General features: G+C 41.0%; 1 protein-coding gene across 1 annotated transcript; it reads right to left on the bottom strand.

Moving 5' to 3' along the window:
- Positions 1-48: 48 nt before the first annotated feature.
- Positions 49-14,178, bottom strand: LOC110484408 (galanin receptor type 1). The gene is made up of 3 exons (XM_021555017.4): positions 11,799-14,178; positions 10,870-10,935; positions 49-2,052 (listed from the first exon to the last, which is right to left on the bottom strand). Exons 1-3 carry the CDS (start codon positions 12,504-12,506, stop codon positions 1,735-1,737), a joined length of 1,092 nt encoding a protein of 363 aa, XP_021410692.2. The 5' UTR covers positions 12,507-14,178; the 3' UTR covers positions 49-1,734.
- Positions 14,179-16,730: the final 2,552 nt, after the last annotated feature.

Raw genomic sequence — 16,730 nt, 5'->3', positions numbered from 1 at the left:
CAAAAAACCCTCACCCCCAGCACACTTAAAGATGTCTCCTGTTAAATGTGTTAACTTACAGGTTCTAGTGACTCTCATGTAACAAACTGAGTGTAGGATTTCTTTTGAATGGTGTGCCTTTGTACTGTTGTGCTTCAAACCAAGAGAGTTGAAGTGAGGCTGAGGTTATTACATGTCTCGCTGCTAGTTTGTATCTGCAGTAACTAATCACACAAATAAGCATTTTAGCTTCACTTCTGTTGCCACAACCCTTTCTTTTAGTGGCTGTTTTTCCCATGCTCTCCATTTTAGGCTGTGCAATCACTGGAAATGTAGAAATAGTTGATTTCTACATTATGGTAAATGAGAAGATCACAGCATTTGATGTAAATCTAATTCACTGGAGCTATTCTCAGTATACTGAGAATAAAAGTTAAAGAGAAAACTTGCATAGATAGTCACCCGAGGATCAAGCAATGACTTTATCTTATTGTACATGTGCTCTGTTCATATTGCACAGGTAGGGGGCTCTTAAAGGAAGTTACAAACTGCAGTAAAATTATTCAAGACAATAGCTCCCAAGTTTTAGAAATATACTGAAAGAGCGATCCAGTTGGAGACTGGAGACCCATTCATTGCAAGGACAGCAAATAATATGTAGTTTAACATCTGTAACTCACATTTTTACAGTCTATAAACAGGTTAGTCTGGATTGCAGCACACAGAAATACTGAATTAGACAACACAGTGAAATAATTACATTTAGCCATTTGCTTCCTACTTTTGAAGTAATACGCACGTTATATAATTACAGGTAATAACCTTGAACTTAGTACAAATGCCCTTACCTGTTGCTAGAGCACTGTTATCACAAGTTTGTAAAAAAAAAACCAAAACCAAACAAACCCTCATCACAAATTTCAGGCATTTATATACTAAAGTGGCTAATAAAAAGCCTTTGGTAGGTTGACTCAAGACAACACTGTATTTACCAACAAAACCTTTTGTAGACAGTACTTTCAAACAAAATCACAATTTTTTTAAGCATACATTGAGAAATACCACATCATCTGCTGTATTGTTTCTGAGACAGTGAGATTGCTGGGACCAAGAGACAGGTCCTGGTGATTAACAGCAGAAATTACACACAGGAGCACACAGACACTCAGACTCTGGGATGTATAAGCTGATGTAGAGCCACCAAATACAGACAGCCACACCACTGACACATCATGTGAAAGGTGTACTTGCCCAATAGGTAAATGCTACATTAAAGCCTTCAAGGAGATTTAGAGACTCTACCCCCAGTATTGAACTAAATGTGTATGCAGCTCACACACGGTCAAATTTGTTGAAGAAACAAAGACATCCAAAGGCTTTAGTTTGACTTCTCCCAAACTGCTCTCTGAATGTCACATTGTTCACATCTCAATGACTGTCTACAGACATAATTAACTGCTGTCTTCTCTGTTCATATTCTACCTTCTGTGTGGTCATAACTACAACTTCATTTGGGCTCTGTCTTATGGGCATTCAGATAATTCTGTTGCACACAGCCCAGTGTCTAGCAAGGTACCTTAGGACAGGCTCTGTCCCATGTCATCACAGCGAGAGGGAAATGTGTCTCCTACCACTCCAGTAACCTGGCACAGTGCACACTTTTGCAGACTCCCTGGAATGCACTTGCATGTGTATTCTCCCCAGGCAGAATCCTCTTCCCTCCTCTTCGTCCTGAAACGTAGTTGCGAGCCCAGCTTACACGTTTGTGGTGGAGTGTGTGGTAGAGAAGTTCTCCATGCGCACTCTGGCCAGTTTCTCAGCAGCCACCGGCCGCAGGAAGAGCTTGCGGGTGAAGACTTGGCGGCAGGCCTTGCGGAAATTCTCCGACAGGAAAGCGTAGAGGATGGGGTTGATGCAAGAGTTCCCGTAGGCCAAGCAGTGAGAGATGATGCGGAAGGTGAAGGAGATGTTGTTCAGGGGAAAGTGCCCAAACTCTGCCCACATGGTGATGATGTGGTGTGGCAGCCAGGAGAGCAGGAACACAGCAACCACGAGAAGCACTGTCTGCGCTGTCTGGAGAGGAGATTGTGTTAATACATGATAAAATAAAATAATGGTCACAGATAATACATGATAATATAAAATAATGGTCACAGAGCAAGGGAGTGTGTGGACTGAGTGAGTTTGCTTTCCTCTGTCAGTAGTGAAGGCAGCATAATACAGGCAACACTGACAACTGCCAGGTGGGCAAATTATGACAATATGAAAAAGGATGCTAAAAGCCCTGGTAAAACTTGGATTGACTGGTTTTGACTCAAGCAAAGAACTATTGAAATTTGAGGTAGTGCCTGTAAAACTTCAAACAGTTCAAAGGCTGCAACAATGCTGTGTTACAAGGAAGAGTGGAAATAATATTTCCTAACATTTGGAGGGTGAGGAACATTGAGGCTATTAAAAAGAACTGCAGGGGAAAACATCTTGCAAGTAAGCACACCACTGAGAGGAGAAACAAAGGCTGGCCTGAGGAGAAAGGTTTTCCCAGTATCTTCCCTATTACAGAAGAAACCCAGAAAACCAATTTTTGGTTTGTTTTTTTTTTTTAAATACACAGTTCTCATTGGTTAGACTTATTCCTAGCTGGGTGATGACCTGAGGGAGGCTCCCTGTGCCTGTGGGATCCCAGCCTGTGCTGCCTGGGTTAGAGGTGTGCCCCTGCAGTGCTTGCTCCCCAGTTAGGTGGCCAGCCTCTGGCACAGTCTGTCATTTGTAAGTCCCAAAGCTTGACCTGAGGTAAAACTTTCCTGAAAATTTTCCTTTGGAATCTCCATACAAAATGAAGGTTAACAGTGACAGTAAATAAAATTAAACTGTAACTCACTTCAACTTTCTTTTTGTAAGATTGTGAGGCCTGTGGGAGCAGGATCGCACTTTCCAAGTTTAGGAAAGCTGGTAGTGTTGCTTTTCTCTCACTTTCTACTTCTAGAACACTCAGTGAATGCCTAGCAAGTCTCAGAGATTACTGACTTGGAGGCCCTAAGATCCTTTCCTGATATTTTTGTAGGCTGATTCCACCTGACTTCATGAATTTTCAAAGTTACAAATGGTAATGCAAGATGTGCAATTGTTTTGTATTTAATCCCTCAGTTTTGGGGTTCTATAGCAGATGCACAGCTGGTGACTTCCCTCCTCTTGCCATACTTGGTTCTCTGCACAATATCTGCTTTTTAACTTTGGTATTTAGTGTTTCTCATTTCTATTTGGTCATTTAATAAATGTAGCAACTTGCAAACATGCAGATGATATCCTTCCCCTAAGGAAAATTGTTGTACAAGTAGCAGAAATGCAACAGAGAAAAATTAAAATTCAGGTTTCATTTCAGGTCAAGATTTACAGCCTCACTAGTCTAGGTCAATGTTCCTGTCAGTAATTCTCTTTAATGTTTTCAGGTGAATAGTGTAGTTACTTTCTTAGAAATGGGAGAACTTTCTAGTGAATAGAAATTTCTTTAGTTGGTGGTTATCATGGCTACATAAGGAAGGTGTTATTGTGTTAGATCAAGACTACAATGCAAGTTAAAAAAAAGGATTTCTGTCAAATAGGCCTCTCAAATAAGTTTCTATTAACTTTGAAAGGCAATCCCCTGTAGGTTCATTGTGTACCTGGCATGCTCCAGGTGCTTGTTTCACCTACCAGAATTCTGTCAGACAGCTGATCTAACAAAGATGTTCCCCTAGGAGTGAACGAACTACCTGGCAAGTGTCCTCAAACCAACCATGCTGGGAGCCAGATGATGTCCATAAAAATAGACTGGAATGATTAGGAGTTGATGAGACTGAAAGACACAGACCTAGTGGTCTTGTGGGGTCTAGCTCACCCACTGTGGTATGAGTACCAAGGAAATGATTCATAAGCAGGTCCCATCAATAGCTTTCACCAGCAATAATGGTGCTACTTCTTTACCCTCTAGCAATGTTAAGTAGCTTAGGCTTGTTACCCAGGCAACCTTTCCTAGCACCCATCTGCTTACATTAGGGGGCTACAAGCACTGAAATATTCTTTTGAATAAGGCTTATATACCTAAATTCTGCCCCCCCCCCCCCCCCCTTTTATTGTGAAATAACAAACTGTGCATTTAATGTAGGGCTGAGTATTAAACAATGGGTTTGCAGTTGCTGTGTAATAGCACAGAGCTGTTTCTGGGCTCCAGCTTTTTAGGATTTTGCAGATGGAAAACACAGACAATACTAGAGCACTAATGTACATAATTCATGACGCAAGAAACAGATTTAGAAATGGAACTTGTGTCTGTTTTCTCAAGTTAGGGAATATGTAGTTAAGACAGAGGAAACTGAAACAAAACACTTTAGCTTTTAACATGGTGCTTTGCTGTACTTAAACTACTGTTACTGTATACTATGACCAGCTGTGGAGGACTGATCAAAATAATTTGTGTACTGTTTGAGCTTCTTCCATAAGCTGTGATAGTTTGCACAGTTACTGCATTACTGTTGATCAAGCTGTCCCCACTTAATGCAAACCTTCTGGTTCGACTCTGAAATTTTGATGAGTCCCTAACAGATCTGTACAATGGCCACTACTGGCCACTTAAATCTCTCTTAGTACTCCTAGAAGTCTTCCAAGCAGCTCCAGGATATAACTTACAGTGTATTTGTTGTACAGGCAAAGTAAGCGTCTTTAAGCTGTTCAGTGAATCAATAGCATGGTGACAAAGACAAGGGGATATTTTTCTTTGTCAGATAATTGGATGAACTTCTGTTATTCCTCCCCTGCCCCCCCCTCCCCCCCAAATTTTTGTCATGTGCAGATTGTGTTGAATTTACTTGCTTATTCATTTGTTATCTTTGTAGGTCATCTGCCCCTCATTTATGCTTTCCAGCCTTTCTTTGTCTGTTTTGCCCTTTGATTACTTTTCTCCCTGGCCCTGGACAAACTCTTTATTGCTTTTAGCCTTCCCCTATCCTTCAAAAAGCACTGGAAAATGTGTTTAAAAAACATTTTGTGTGAGACACCTCATTTAGGAGGATGATAAAGTCTTTAACATTTAATTGTGTTTAGAGCTGTTGTTCTTGATAAGCTTTTAATGAAGTTTCTTGATTCAACTTGTCAGGCATCTTGTCAAGGGCAAAATTGAGATTTCCTGTAATGAGTCAAATGCTTCAAGTATTCCATGGATTTACATATTTTAGGAAGAACCTCCTGAATGTATTCCTGAGTTTAAAATATAGAGTGGACAAGACAGTCTGGAGGGCTAGAGGGCTTGTCACTTTCCTAATTTAGTCCCAGGTGGGGACAGCCCAGCTGCACATCATTTTCAAGAGCTGATCATTCCATCCATTTCTACTGTGTACCTCAGCCACACAGAAATGGGAAAGAACATTCAATTAGGTTTTTATTAAACAGAACTAGCTTGCAGACAAACTGGGCTTCATTAGTGAGAAAACTGCTGTCTCCTGAATATGGTAAGATTATTTTTCATCCTTTATTCGTCCATAATTCTAAATGAAGAAGCATGAAGAAGTCTATGCCAGTTCTTCCAAACTGTCTTACCAGCAAATTACAATTGATGCTTCCTTTATTACTGCTTTGTAGGAGGATATCTGATTATGTGATTTACTGATAAATCTTTTCTCCTGATATGCTCATCTCTAACTTGTAGATTCTTTTCCTTAAAGTTTGAGAGACAATTGGTGCACATTTTTACTGTCACAGACTTCATTATGGTAAACTACAGAGTTACAGACTTCACTATATATTGTAATTTACTGTAGCGAAGGCTTGGAAAATACGTAGTGACCCATGGTGCCTTAAGCTTTTACTTTTAGATACTGCAGGTACCCAGTATCAGTGCCCAGGAAAGACATGTGGCTTAGTGCAATATACCATTGTACTGCTGGAGGAACTTACCAACCTCTGAGGAAGACAATTTTTGTGGCTTTACACTCAGTGATACCCAATGGAGAACATCCTTGAGCTCAGAGTCCATCTGTGAGCCAAAGTGCAAAGTGAAAACTGCCAGTTCCTTTCCTTCACTCCTGGTGCCATGTTCTTGTTTGCTTTGTTGGCAAATCTGACTTGCCCTGATTGATTTGCAAACATTCTTTTGCTTTTTGCACCTAAAATTCTAGCAGAAAGGTCCCAAGCACAATCTGATCTTCAGAAACATGCCCATAGCTTAGTGATAAATGCAAAATGTTTAGAAAATGGCATACCTATTCTTAAATAACTTAAATGTTAGATAGCAGCTGTCTCTTCTTCAGAGCACATGCATCTTTTAATTACTACTGAAGCACTTCTCATTGCGCTTTGGTCTTTTTTTTAATTACACTTGAGTCTAATTCTACTCTTCAGTGATCTAAAAGCCACACTGAGAGTATTCTTTTTTATTGTTCTGTCTTCTTTCTTGGAGCCAGAGATGGCAGCTGGATGTCATGAAGAAGAGGAGGTACTGAAGTAAATATATTTTCAGATGTTATCAGCTCATTTTGATTACTTGCTTTATGTGCTAAGAGGGGCTCTTCATTTCCCAGCAGCTTGCTTGCACTGTTCCAGCTGCTCATCTGCACATCTCTCATTCTGGGATTATGCTTCTAATCTCCTCTGCTGGTGCCCTTGAAATTTATTAACTTTATATTCATAAATGTGTACAAGCATTGTGATATTTCTATTACTCTCTAATTGGTAATGATGCTCTTAATTCCTGCTGCCCTGGGCTTCTGTTAATCAAATGTGCTGGATGACACTTCTGAATTATATTCTTCTGCTCAATGGATCCCAGGATCTTCCATGTTCCTTTGCTGTATTTACTGTTGTTCAAATGCCAAGGCCTTGAACATCACGTTCATTGTCCACATGAAAACCTTCAATTTGCATGAACAATAGCCAAATAATTCCTTTAGCTACAGGAAAGTAGTCACAGAGCAATATTTATCTGTCTCTCTTGGCCAAGATGTTCAGGACTACCCATCTACCTTGAAGGAATTATGTATCTTTTACCTCAGGCTCTTGTATGACCTTCAAAGTGCAGCACTCCAGGGATAAATAAACTCCATTTGTCTTTGTGTTTACTTAGCTCTGGAAGCAATGAGCAGCTGATTTACTTACCCACCAGGTAAGCACCAGGCTCACCTTCCTATTGTAGCTAACCAATAGAAAAGCATAGTACTAATTTTTATCTTTAAGTGGCTCATTTGGTCTGTAAACTGAAGATTTTGGCCTCAAGGTGACACAACTACTATCCCTTCAAGGGAGCTTGCAAAACAGCTGTGAAATTCACATCCCCAGACACATTCTTAAACTTGAAAAAGAATTTCAGATTGTTCAGTTTGCAAAACTTGTTATTTATTCTTTAAAGATGCACAATACAGAACTGAGTCAACACTGAGGAACCCTGGTGTGCTCCAGAGGCCAGTAAAACACCACAGGACCATGCTAGACCTTAGTTTGCATTAATTTCCATCATTAAATCACCTTATTTAAGGCAGATGTAAGATGAGAGTTCCTGGGGCTGGGCTCTTACGAAACATTTTGCAACACCATCAGACAGGGAATTGTTAACTTTCTTTGGAGCCAAATTACAGACTTGCTATACTTTGCATAGTTCAGAAAAGAGGTGACAGAACTGAAATACACTTAATTGTCATAGAGGGCTGCAAATAATATCTTAGCACGTGGTCTTGCTGGCTGACTTCAAAAAACAATTATCCAAAACTTTAAAGGAGAATCCTGCAGCATCACACCATCTGATTTTCAAGGCTGGCAAACTTGTACAGCTAGTATGGCATTAAATGGGGAAGCAGCCAGTCATGTCTCTGTTCTGTAGGCACAGTCTTAGTTCTTCATGCGGAATTTCAGCCTAGGCATGCAAAATGTTCTAAACATTTTCCTTGCTCTAATGCACTGATGATACAGATGGAAAAGCACTTTAAATTGAGCATGTCTAACATTTGACATGTAGATGGCAAAGTTATATAAAATTTTCAAAGTGGGAATCTGAATTAAGGGTAAAATTCTTCTGACAATGGAATGTGAAGTCAGGATGCAGCAAACTTTTTACTAATAGCAGATGAAATACCATCTCCTCTATGACCTTTCAGTTGGCTTTAACTTGGATTTATCCCAGTAATGTTTCTTGCTGTATTTTATGTCTCAAATGATGTGAGTAAGAATGATATCTCTTCTGCCTCTTATCAGTATTATAGGATCTGGGGCTGGGGTGGGACTGGTATTACAACAAGACTCCAGCAAGGTCAATGAAAGCTAAAGATCCTGAAATAAGTCTTGACATTTTAAAAAATCTTACCTGGTAATACTGTTTGTTCAGAAGCAGCTTATAATGGAGAATAATAGCAATGTGTTTCCAGTCAGCATGTGGAATGCTGCTTATGGCAAGCAGCATTCTATGAGCTCTATGCCATTTGCTTTCTTTCTTAACTATGTTTTATCTTAAAGTAGTTCAATCTTGAGGATAGTTCTTATAGCTTCTGAAATGCTGAGTGACAGAGCAAACTGTTTGCAGTGGTAATGTTGGCAACTGTTTCACTGGAAAATCTTGTCCAACAAGGACTCTGAGTCTGCAGCTTGATTCTTTTGAGACCTTTACTCATGTAAGGAGACCAGATGAGCATTGGGAGATTTGAACAAAAAGCTTTTTGCAAAATTTACTATTTAACTGTTTAAAAACAAAGCAACACTAAACCCACAAACCAAACAGAAAAAACCCAATCCAAACCCAAAGGTTTGGAAAAGCCAAAAAGTGCAAACCCAAACTCCATTCTCTTGGAGGTATCAAATGCCCTGTTTTCTTGAAATTATAGGAGTGAAGCAGGAACTGCATGGTCATAGTTTCAGACTATCCTCTTTATTATGATTATGACACCTTGTTTTCCATACACCAGTTTGGTTAAGACACACACTGTGAATTAACAGATGTGACTCAGACAATTTTATCACCTCAGGTGGGAAGACTTGGCTGTTGTGCTACACTTTCTCTCACAGCTCAAGGCAATCAGGGTTTAGCCACTGAAGTCACACATATTTCAGAGCAAACTCAATGTTCTGTATGTACTAAATTAACCTTCCAAATGTGATCAAGATTCATTTGTCAAACATTTTTCAGTTAAATAAACAAAAGCTGTTCACTAAATCCCTGATGAAGTTTATGAATTAAACTCAAACACAACTGCTTGCACAAATCTAAGTACATATGAAGGAAGCTATGTTAACAGAACTGACAGCCATCCATGAGTTTCCCATTAGTCTCTAATGTGAAGTGTTCTTAAGAAGGTGTGCTTTAAAAAACTGACTCTCACTCTCATGTTTCAAGAATGCTTTAAAAGCATATACAAGAATTGAGTGTGTCTGCAACCAACCCAAGGAAGTTTTCCTAAGAAATGTTGAGTAGTGTTTGCAACAGAAAACCCCTTTAAGCAAGTATACTAAAGAGGAAGGCTAGATGGACAATTTCCACACAGACAGGGCTGGAAGAAAACATATTGTGAAGGATGATGTGTGTGTGGAGAGGAACGTATTTAATTTTTCTTCTATCTGAAAGTATCACCTATTTAACTACATCTGACTGTGGTACATGGAACAAGAATTGATGTTGGGTGTTTCACAATTATGGCCAGGAAAACAGTTAAGGGGAGGGAGGAAGAAGGGCTGGACCACTAACTTGTTTGAACAGCTAAAATCAAAGGGTTTTTTAGAAATTGATCCTCTTGGCAATATCTAATAACTAAACTTGAGATTGAAGGAACTGCAGAGCTATTTTCTCATCAAACTCTACAGAGCAAATCTGAAAACAAAACAAGTGGATACATTTGAAAAATGTCATAAATTAAATTCTTAACTTCTTTACAGGAAAGTAACAGTAGTTATTTTCAACTGTTGGTAGAATTCTCTTAAAAATTAGCAATAAAAAAGGTAGTTTGCCATTCATACCTAAGTAAGGAAACTCTGGAAGGAAATTTAAACCAAGCAGTTTAGGGATTTTTGGTGATTTTGAGACCTAAAGCAAATTTTCAAACTTGTGAAATGATTCTATGTGGAATAACAGAGTTTCTTAGCACTTCATTTGGTGCATTTCACATTATCAAAATTGTCAACACATCTTGCTTGCCTTTTCTCATAGTAGCTGCTAAACACACAAAACTCTGACTCTGCTTTCTGTTTGTAGTTTGCACTACTGATTGAGAAATTATACTCCTGGTTTTGACATTTTAATTCACAGTCTATCTGTAGCAGCATCAACATTTATCAAAAAGTCAGTAGGCAAAATAAGACATGGTGCTCTTCAAGGTAGTCTGTGCTATCTAGGTCTGGTGGTGTTCCTGCAGCAGGCAATACACAGCAGCTCATTGCTGCACAATGTGTTCCCTTAAAAAAGGTGGTGAAAAGAATGTTCATCAGAACCAACTTGAAGTTAGATGAACACAAAACATGCTCAAAACATACTAACCCTTTCCTCTGAGGGAAAAGGGTAAGTAACACCTGTCTAATAAATATTGCTTGTGGTGTATTATAATTTGGACAGTTATTGTGTTATGAGATAATATTGCAAATACCCTTTGAACACCATCCTTACAGACTGTGTAGATGCAAGAATTATGAACAACAATTATGAATTATGAATTAACAATTATGAATAAGTATATTGCAAACAAAACTGAGTGTGTGCTAGTGAATGTAATGAACCAGAAACTACATATAATCTGCAGTTAAGTCTGGTTGGGATTCACAGGCAAAAAGGACTGGCAAAAACTATAATGGCACTAAATCAGCTGGAATCAGCACAGACCAGGCTGATTACTTTATAAACCTGGTATATCTATTGTATATAGTCAATATACACATTAAACCAAAGATATTTACCTTCTTCTTTGATCTCTCTGATTTCTTGGAAATGTTCTTTACTTTCTTATGGAGATGGTATAAAACCTTGGGGGGAAAAAAGGAGCAATATATTGAATGGGAAATTGAAATTTATGTATTAATACTTGAATTTATCCTACAAGCACTGAAATTTTGAAGTAATTGTTTTAACATGACTTCAAAGATGAATTTGATGTTTCAGACTTTTAATTCTAAGCTCTCCAATTTCTCTTTCAAGAAACAAGGTTTGGAAAGAGCATTAAACCTGCTAGGCTTTCAGTAGTTAAGCATATATTAAGAGCTCAGCTGGCACAATGCTGAAATCCACAGGAGTTTTCAGATGGACTCTGAATTTTATATTAAGGCTCAGATTGTCTTCATTTAATCCTTAGGCTGATGGGGTACATGGGCAGAGAGCGGGCTGCCAGTCCTGTACCCTGGTGGGACTGTCCTGTTGCTCCTGCAGGCAGCACAAACAAATGCAGTGACAGGAGTGGGTCACCCTCCAGAGGGAGGGTCATAAGGAGTGTTGGAGCATTGTAGGCAATTCTCAATTAACAACATCTAGATGTAGCTTTTGAAAACCGATTACAGCACAGCAATAACCTGGAAATGTTTATCTCTTCATAGGTTTTTCTTCTTGTCAGTAACAAACATTTGTTATTTAACAAAATAAAAAATATGAAAACCAGCAAGAGTCTTTAGGGGGTTTGAGTAACAGGCTGGGTGTCATCATGGTAGTTGTAACCTTTTTTGTGAGCTGGTGTAATTTCATTCTCTGTTTTCCTTCCTCCCCCCACCTCAAAAAAGTATTCTCTACCAGGAGAGGATTTGGAATGTGTTGGCTGTGTAGTTGTGTACACACACAAGCCACCAAGAGTCTGGGATCTTTCCCTTCATTTAAAATTATTCCCATCCCTGGCACCCACCTTGGCATAGCAGCAGGTGATGAGCAGCAGGGGCAGGAGGTATCCCACCAGCAGGATGGTAATCTTGTACATCTGCTTGGCTGTGGAGCCGTTTGCCCAGTGCTCCCAGCAGAAAGAGCTGTTGGGAGCCTGCTGATGGCCACTCATGAGGGCCTGGTGCTGGGCCACGGGGATGGCAATGAGGAGAGACAGCAGCCAGATGACAGCCACGCCGAGGACGGCGTTGCGCTTGCTGCGGATGCAGGGCGAGCGTTTGGCGTGGACCACGGCAATGTATCTGTCCACAGACATGGCCACCAGAGTGAAGATGCTGACCAGCATCGTTGCCATGGCCGAGTAGTGAACCCACTTGCAAAAGAAGGCACCGAAGATCCACTCTGGCAGGGAGTAGATGGTGGCCTGGAAGGGAACACAGAAGAGCAGAAAGGAGAAGTCTGCAATGCTTAAGTTCAGGATGAAGATGTTGGTGGCACTGCGCGATGGGCGTCCCCCAGGACGAAGACGCCCCAAAACAACCAACACTAATGTGTTTCCCACCATTCCCAGGAGAAAAATCAACCCAAAAAGCACTGGTACAATCACCACCTCTGGGCCACCCCTGGTTGCTCCTGCCCAGCATGTTGGGACCTCTGTTTGGTTGGTCTCAAGGCTGCACTTGCTGGTGTTGGCTCCAAAGGAAAGCACGAAGTTGTATTCCTGCTCCTCCATGGAGCCAGGCAAGGAATAGTCACTGCAGCCCTGACTGCTGATAGGTATGTCTGTGTTTGGTAGGGGTGGCCAGAGGTGAACTTCTGCCTTTTCCAATGCTCTGTCTTTCCTTTGAGGAGTAATTTTCTTCAGATTATTCTTCCAAGTTCTCTCTGGCTCTGGTGCAGTTTATTCCAGGGGCTGGCAAAAAAAAGGAGCTGAGGAATTTGTGTCATCCAAGAGGAGACATCCAGTTTGGCAGTTGGTGCTGATGTGGCAGAGAAAAGTCTGTGCCAGAAGAGCAGAGGATGAAGCTGCCCTGGGAGCTTGAAGCAGCAGCAGCTCAGCTTCCACATGCTCCTCCTCTTCTGCTTCCCTCCCACTCTCCCTGGATCTGTGGCTGTCATACCTGCTTTCCCAGCTCCACCCTGAGCTGTGGCAGAGAGAACAAATGCTGTCTGTGACCTGAGCCCTTCAGAAAACAAGCCCTGGCCAGCTTTGTCCCCATGCATTACTGCTCACGAGGGGGAAGAGCAAAGGAACAGTTCTCATTTGAAGGGATGGATAAGCAGCAGGTGCTGAACAATAGTGTGTGCAGCTCTGTGAGGGGCAGTACTGTTACTAGCTGCTTAAGACTGAAAAAAAGCTAAAATACTTTATTTTAATCAACAGAGAATGATTTTAGTTGTTTATTTGTTTCATAGTTTTCAATGCTCCCATTAGAGCATAAAGCCATCTGAATAGTTGTGTTTCCAACACAAAAAGCTGGGAAAGCTTTAGATTCAGCACCGGGTCTTGCCACTTCTGGGATATCTGCCCAAATTCCTTAGTGCCTGAATATTCATGAACCTTGTTGATACAGCTTTGAAAACATTTTGGGTCCAGCCCAGTAGTGTCAACAGCATCTTCACTGGAAACCTAAATGTTCAGTCTAAGTAGCTGCAAGGAGCTGTAATATTCCCTGCCAGGGAACAGAGATAGGTTTGGGTTTTTTTAACAGAAATTTTATTTAAGATTAATGGCTCAGTTACTGTGGCTCAAATGCTTACTTATAGAAACAGCACATATGTTTTGGAAAGCAATAAACATGTTCTAGAGGTTTGTTTCTTCCCATTTCTTGAGGGATTCTGCAGGCAGTGAGGAGGGAACAAAGTTTAGGCGAAAATTAACAGTACCTGCACACAGTGATTTATGGATGCAGCACAGCTGCCTGCAAAGAAGAGTACCCACCTCTATTTTCAGTGGTTAAAGCTCCAGGCACTTGGTCAGAGTGGGGCACCACTGGCTCTTGTGAATGGGAGGGTTCGACTCAGGGGAGCCCCTCAATTCTAGGAACGAAGTTCAGGAACTGAGAGCTGCTCTGCCTTGTGGTTTTTTCTTAAGCTCTTGCTGAGAGGTGACAGCACTGCCTTCTGTAGCCTGCTGATTATACCCTTGTTTAAAACTGATCTGGGGCTCAGTCCCTTATTTCCCTCACAGCTTTGGGGGATGAGGCCAGGGAGGGAAACGTGTCTGAGCCACAGTGGAAAAAATTATCTCCCCTTGTCATGAACAGATCACCGTGGCTGGACCTGACCCCACCTGCAGCTTCATGACCTGGCTGCCTCAAGTGGCACAGGGCCTCAGACACCTTTTGGTGGCACAGTACCTCAGACACCTTTCAGTGGCACAGGGCCTCAGACACCTTTCAGTGACCCAGGACCTCAGACGCCTTTCAGTGGCACAGGGCCTCAGACACTTTTCAGTGACCCAGGACCTCAGGCACCTTTCAGTGACCCAGGATTTCAGACACCTTTTCGTGACCCAGGACCTCAGGCACCTTTCAGTGGCACAGGATTTCAGACACCTTTTCGTGACCCAGGACCTCAGGCACCTTTCAGTGGCACAGGATCTCACACACCTTTCAGTGGCACAGGACCTCAGGCACCTTTCAGTGGCACAGGATCTCACACACCTTTCAGTCTTCCAGCTCCTGAATGTTTTGTGTGTGTGCTGGGACCTCTGCCAGCTGTGGGCTGTGCTGCAGCCCGAGTGCCATCTGCTGACACTGTCTCTCCTTCGCTGCCTTCAGCCTTTCTTCCCCCCAGACACTGTCAGCTCAGTGCTCACCTCTGCCTGCTGTGGTTCTCTCTCCTTATGCACACCCACGCCCCACTGCCTTAAATCATCCAACTAAAATATGTTTTCCTGTTTCCTTTTGTGATAATATGTGACCACTGTAAGGTTACTTCTTGTCATATTACTCATATAGCTACATGTAGCGTTTTAGAAAGGGCTATTGAAAGTGATTTCAGTGGCTATATTTGTATTTTCTATGCTTGAGGTTTTTGTGGTTTCATTTTTTCCTCTTTTCTTTAGTGGACAGTCATACCAGAAAGAATTAATTTAAAAGAAGCTGTAACAATCACAGCAAATGAGAATGTGCATTTTAGTCTTTTAGTGGGTTTGGGAAAAATAATAAAAACTTCAGCATGTGTGGTTTCTACTGCAGGGGATTTGAAACAATGCATGCAGGAATTTAAGAATTGCTTGTATGTGTCACCTGCAGAACAAATGCAGCTTTGCAGATCTGAAAGATCTCATGGCATGCCAAGTAGAATATGGGCAGAGAATAGCAAAGTTTTGGCAATGAGGAGGGACAGATCATAGAATTGTTTAGATTTTTAAAAAAAAAACAAAATTCAACAATTACCTAAATTCTTACAGAAGGAACATTCTAGTTCTGTGAAAGTGTTATAGCTGGGGCAGGGGGAAGAAAGGTGACTATTCTGGATAGAAAGTGGCAGTCACCTGCTGAATTAGTCATCCTGAAAACTATGTGCAGGAACTCAGCTCGTTTTAATTAGGGAACTGAGATGCTGCAACTCTGATTTCAAATGGAGCTTGGCTGGTGTGGAAGTATTCCTGGCTGGCCTTACTCATGAGGAAGTAATTTCCAGTGTTAATTTACATGCTTTGCTGAAAACTTACCCTGAATGTATATTTACCATGGCAGTCAAAAGTTTTACAAAGATAAAAATTCCTTCTTCTGTTTCTTTCATTGTGCCACTTCTCCACTGCTTTAAATAATGTGGTTTTGACAGTGAGAAATCTGCAATCCCTGAGAATTCTCAATCCAAATACAGTCAGAAGGGAACTGACCATGCCAAGACAAAGTACTTGCCTTAAGACCTGTCCATTATTCCAACTAGCAGAAGGTCAAGTCTTGAATAACTACAAGAGCATAGATAGCAAGTGAACCTGTAGTGTCTACTTTGCTGGGTACACTCACATTATATGTGGTATTTTAAAATTCACAGTGCTTCACTTGGAAACCAGAAACAATTTTAATGCCCTGTGGATTGAGCTGCATGAAATATCTCAGCTGTAAAAATTATACTGTTCTTTAGAAATTCTACTGCTTTTTAGAGGAAGACAACAAATATTTAAACATGAGCGGGAGGACAGAGCAAAAAGACACGGAATAATCTCTGTGAGAGGAAAAAAATATAGAAGTCTGACAGCCATCACTAATGATCAAGATCAAGAATGAACTGGAAGCCAGATGCTGTTGCTTTTGTCTGAGTTGATTTGGGCTAAAAGCACTGGATTTTCATCCCTGACTAAACAGGCATTAGATGTGTCTTGTTGAGAGAGGACCTCTATGAACAAATTTGCAATCCCAGAGTAAGGAGAAGAGTGGGAGAATGTCAACCCTAAGAATAAGGGTGGGGGAAAGAAAACTCAAAAGATTAAGTAGTAGCATTTAAATGGTAGCATTTTTAGCTTGTCTAGGTACAAACTAATTTGTCCATTTTCTGATTGCTAATGGATGCTTCAGCTCCTAATTGCACTGAATATCAGGTATGTTGTAAACCACTCCTACTGTTTTGTGAGTCATGGTTCAGCTTTTTGATACTTGTGCATCAGCTCTCTAAGCCTCTTGACTTCAGAGTGGAAGGAGGGCACTGAAACATAACAGCAAGCAAGAACCTCACCGTCACACTTTTCTGCCTCTCTGGAGAATGTGGGTTACATCTCAGATTCAGATCCATTTAAAGAAAAACAAACAGCCAGATGAAAAGCCTGTTTGTGGCTTTAGGTTCAGCAGCTTTTTGAAAGGCTGATTCAGGCTGAAAAGCCCTTTATGCTGACTAGTGAGCTACCTAGATGCAACTGGGAAGCAAGCAGTGGTAGGTCAGAAATCTTTGCCCTTGCCTCACACCAACCCTTTCCAGTTATGATCCGAGTGGAAAGAAAAGGTGC

The sequence above is a fragment of the Lonchura striata genome, chromosome 11 (assembly GCF_050655825.1).
Source record: "Lonchura striata isolate lonStrDom1 chromosome 11, ASM5065582v1, whole genome shotgun sequence".
NCBI lineage: Eukaryota > Metazoa > Chordata > Aves > Passeriformes > Estrildidae > Lonchura > Lonchura striata.
Note: the sequence above shows the minus strand (reverse complement) of the source record. Positions and strands in the feature narration are given on the sequence as shown.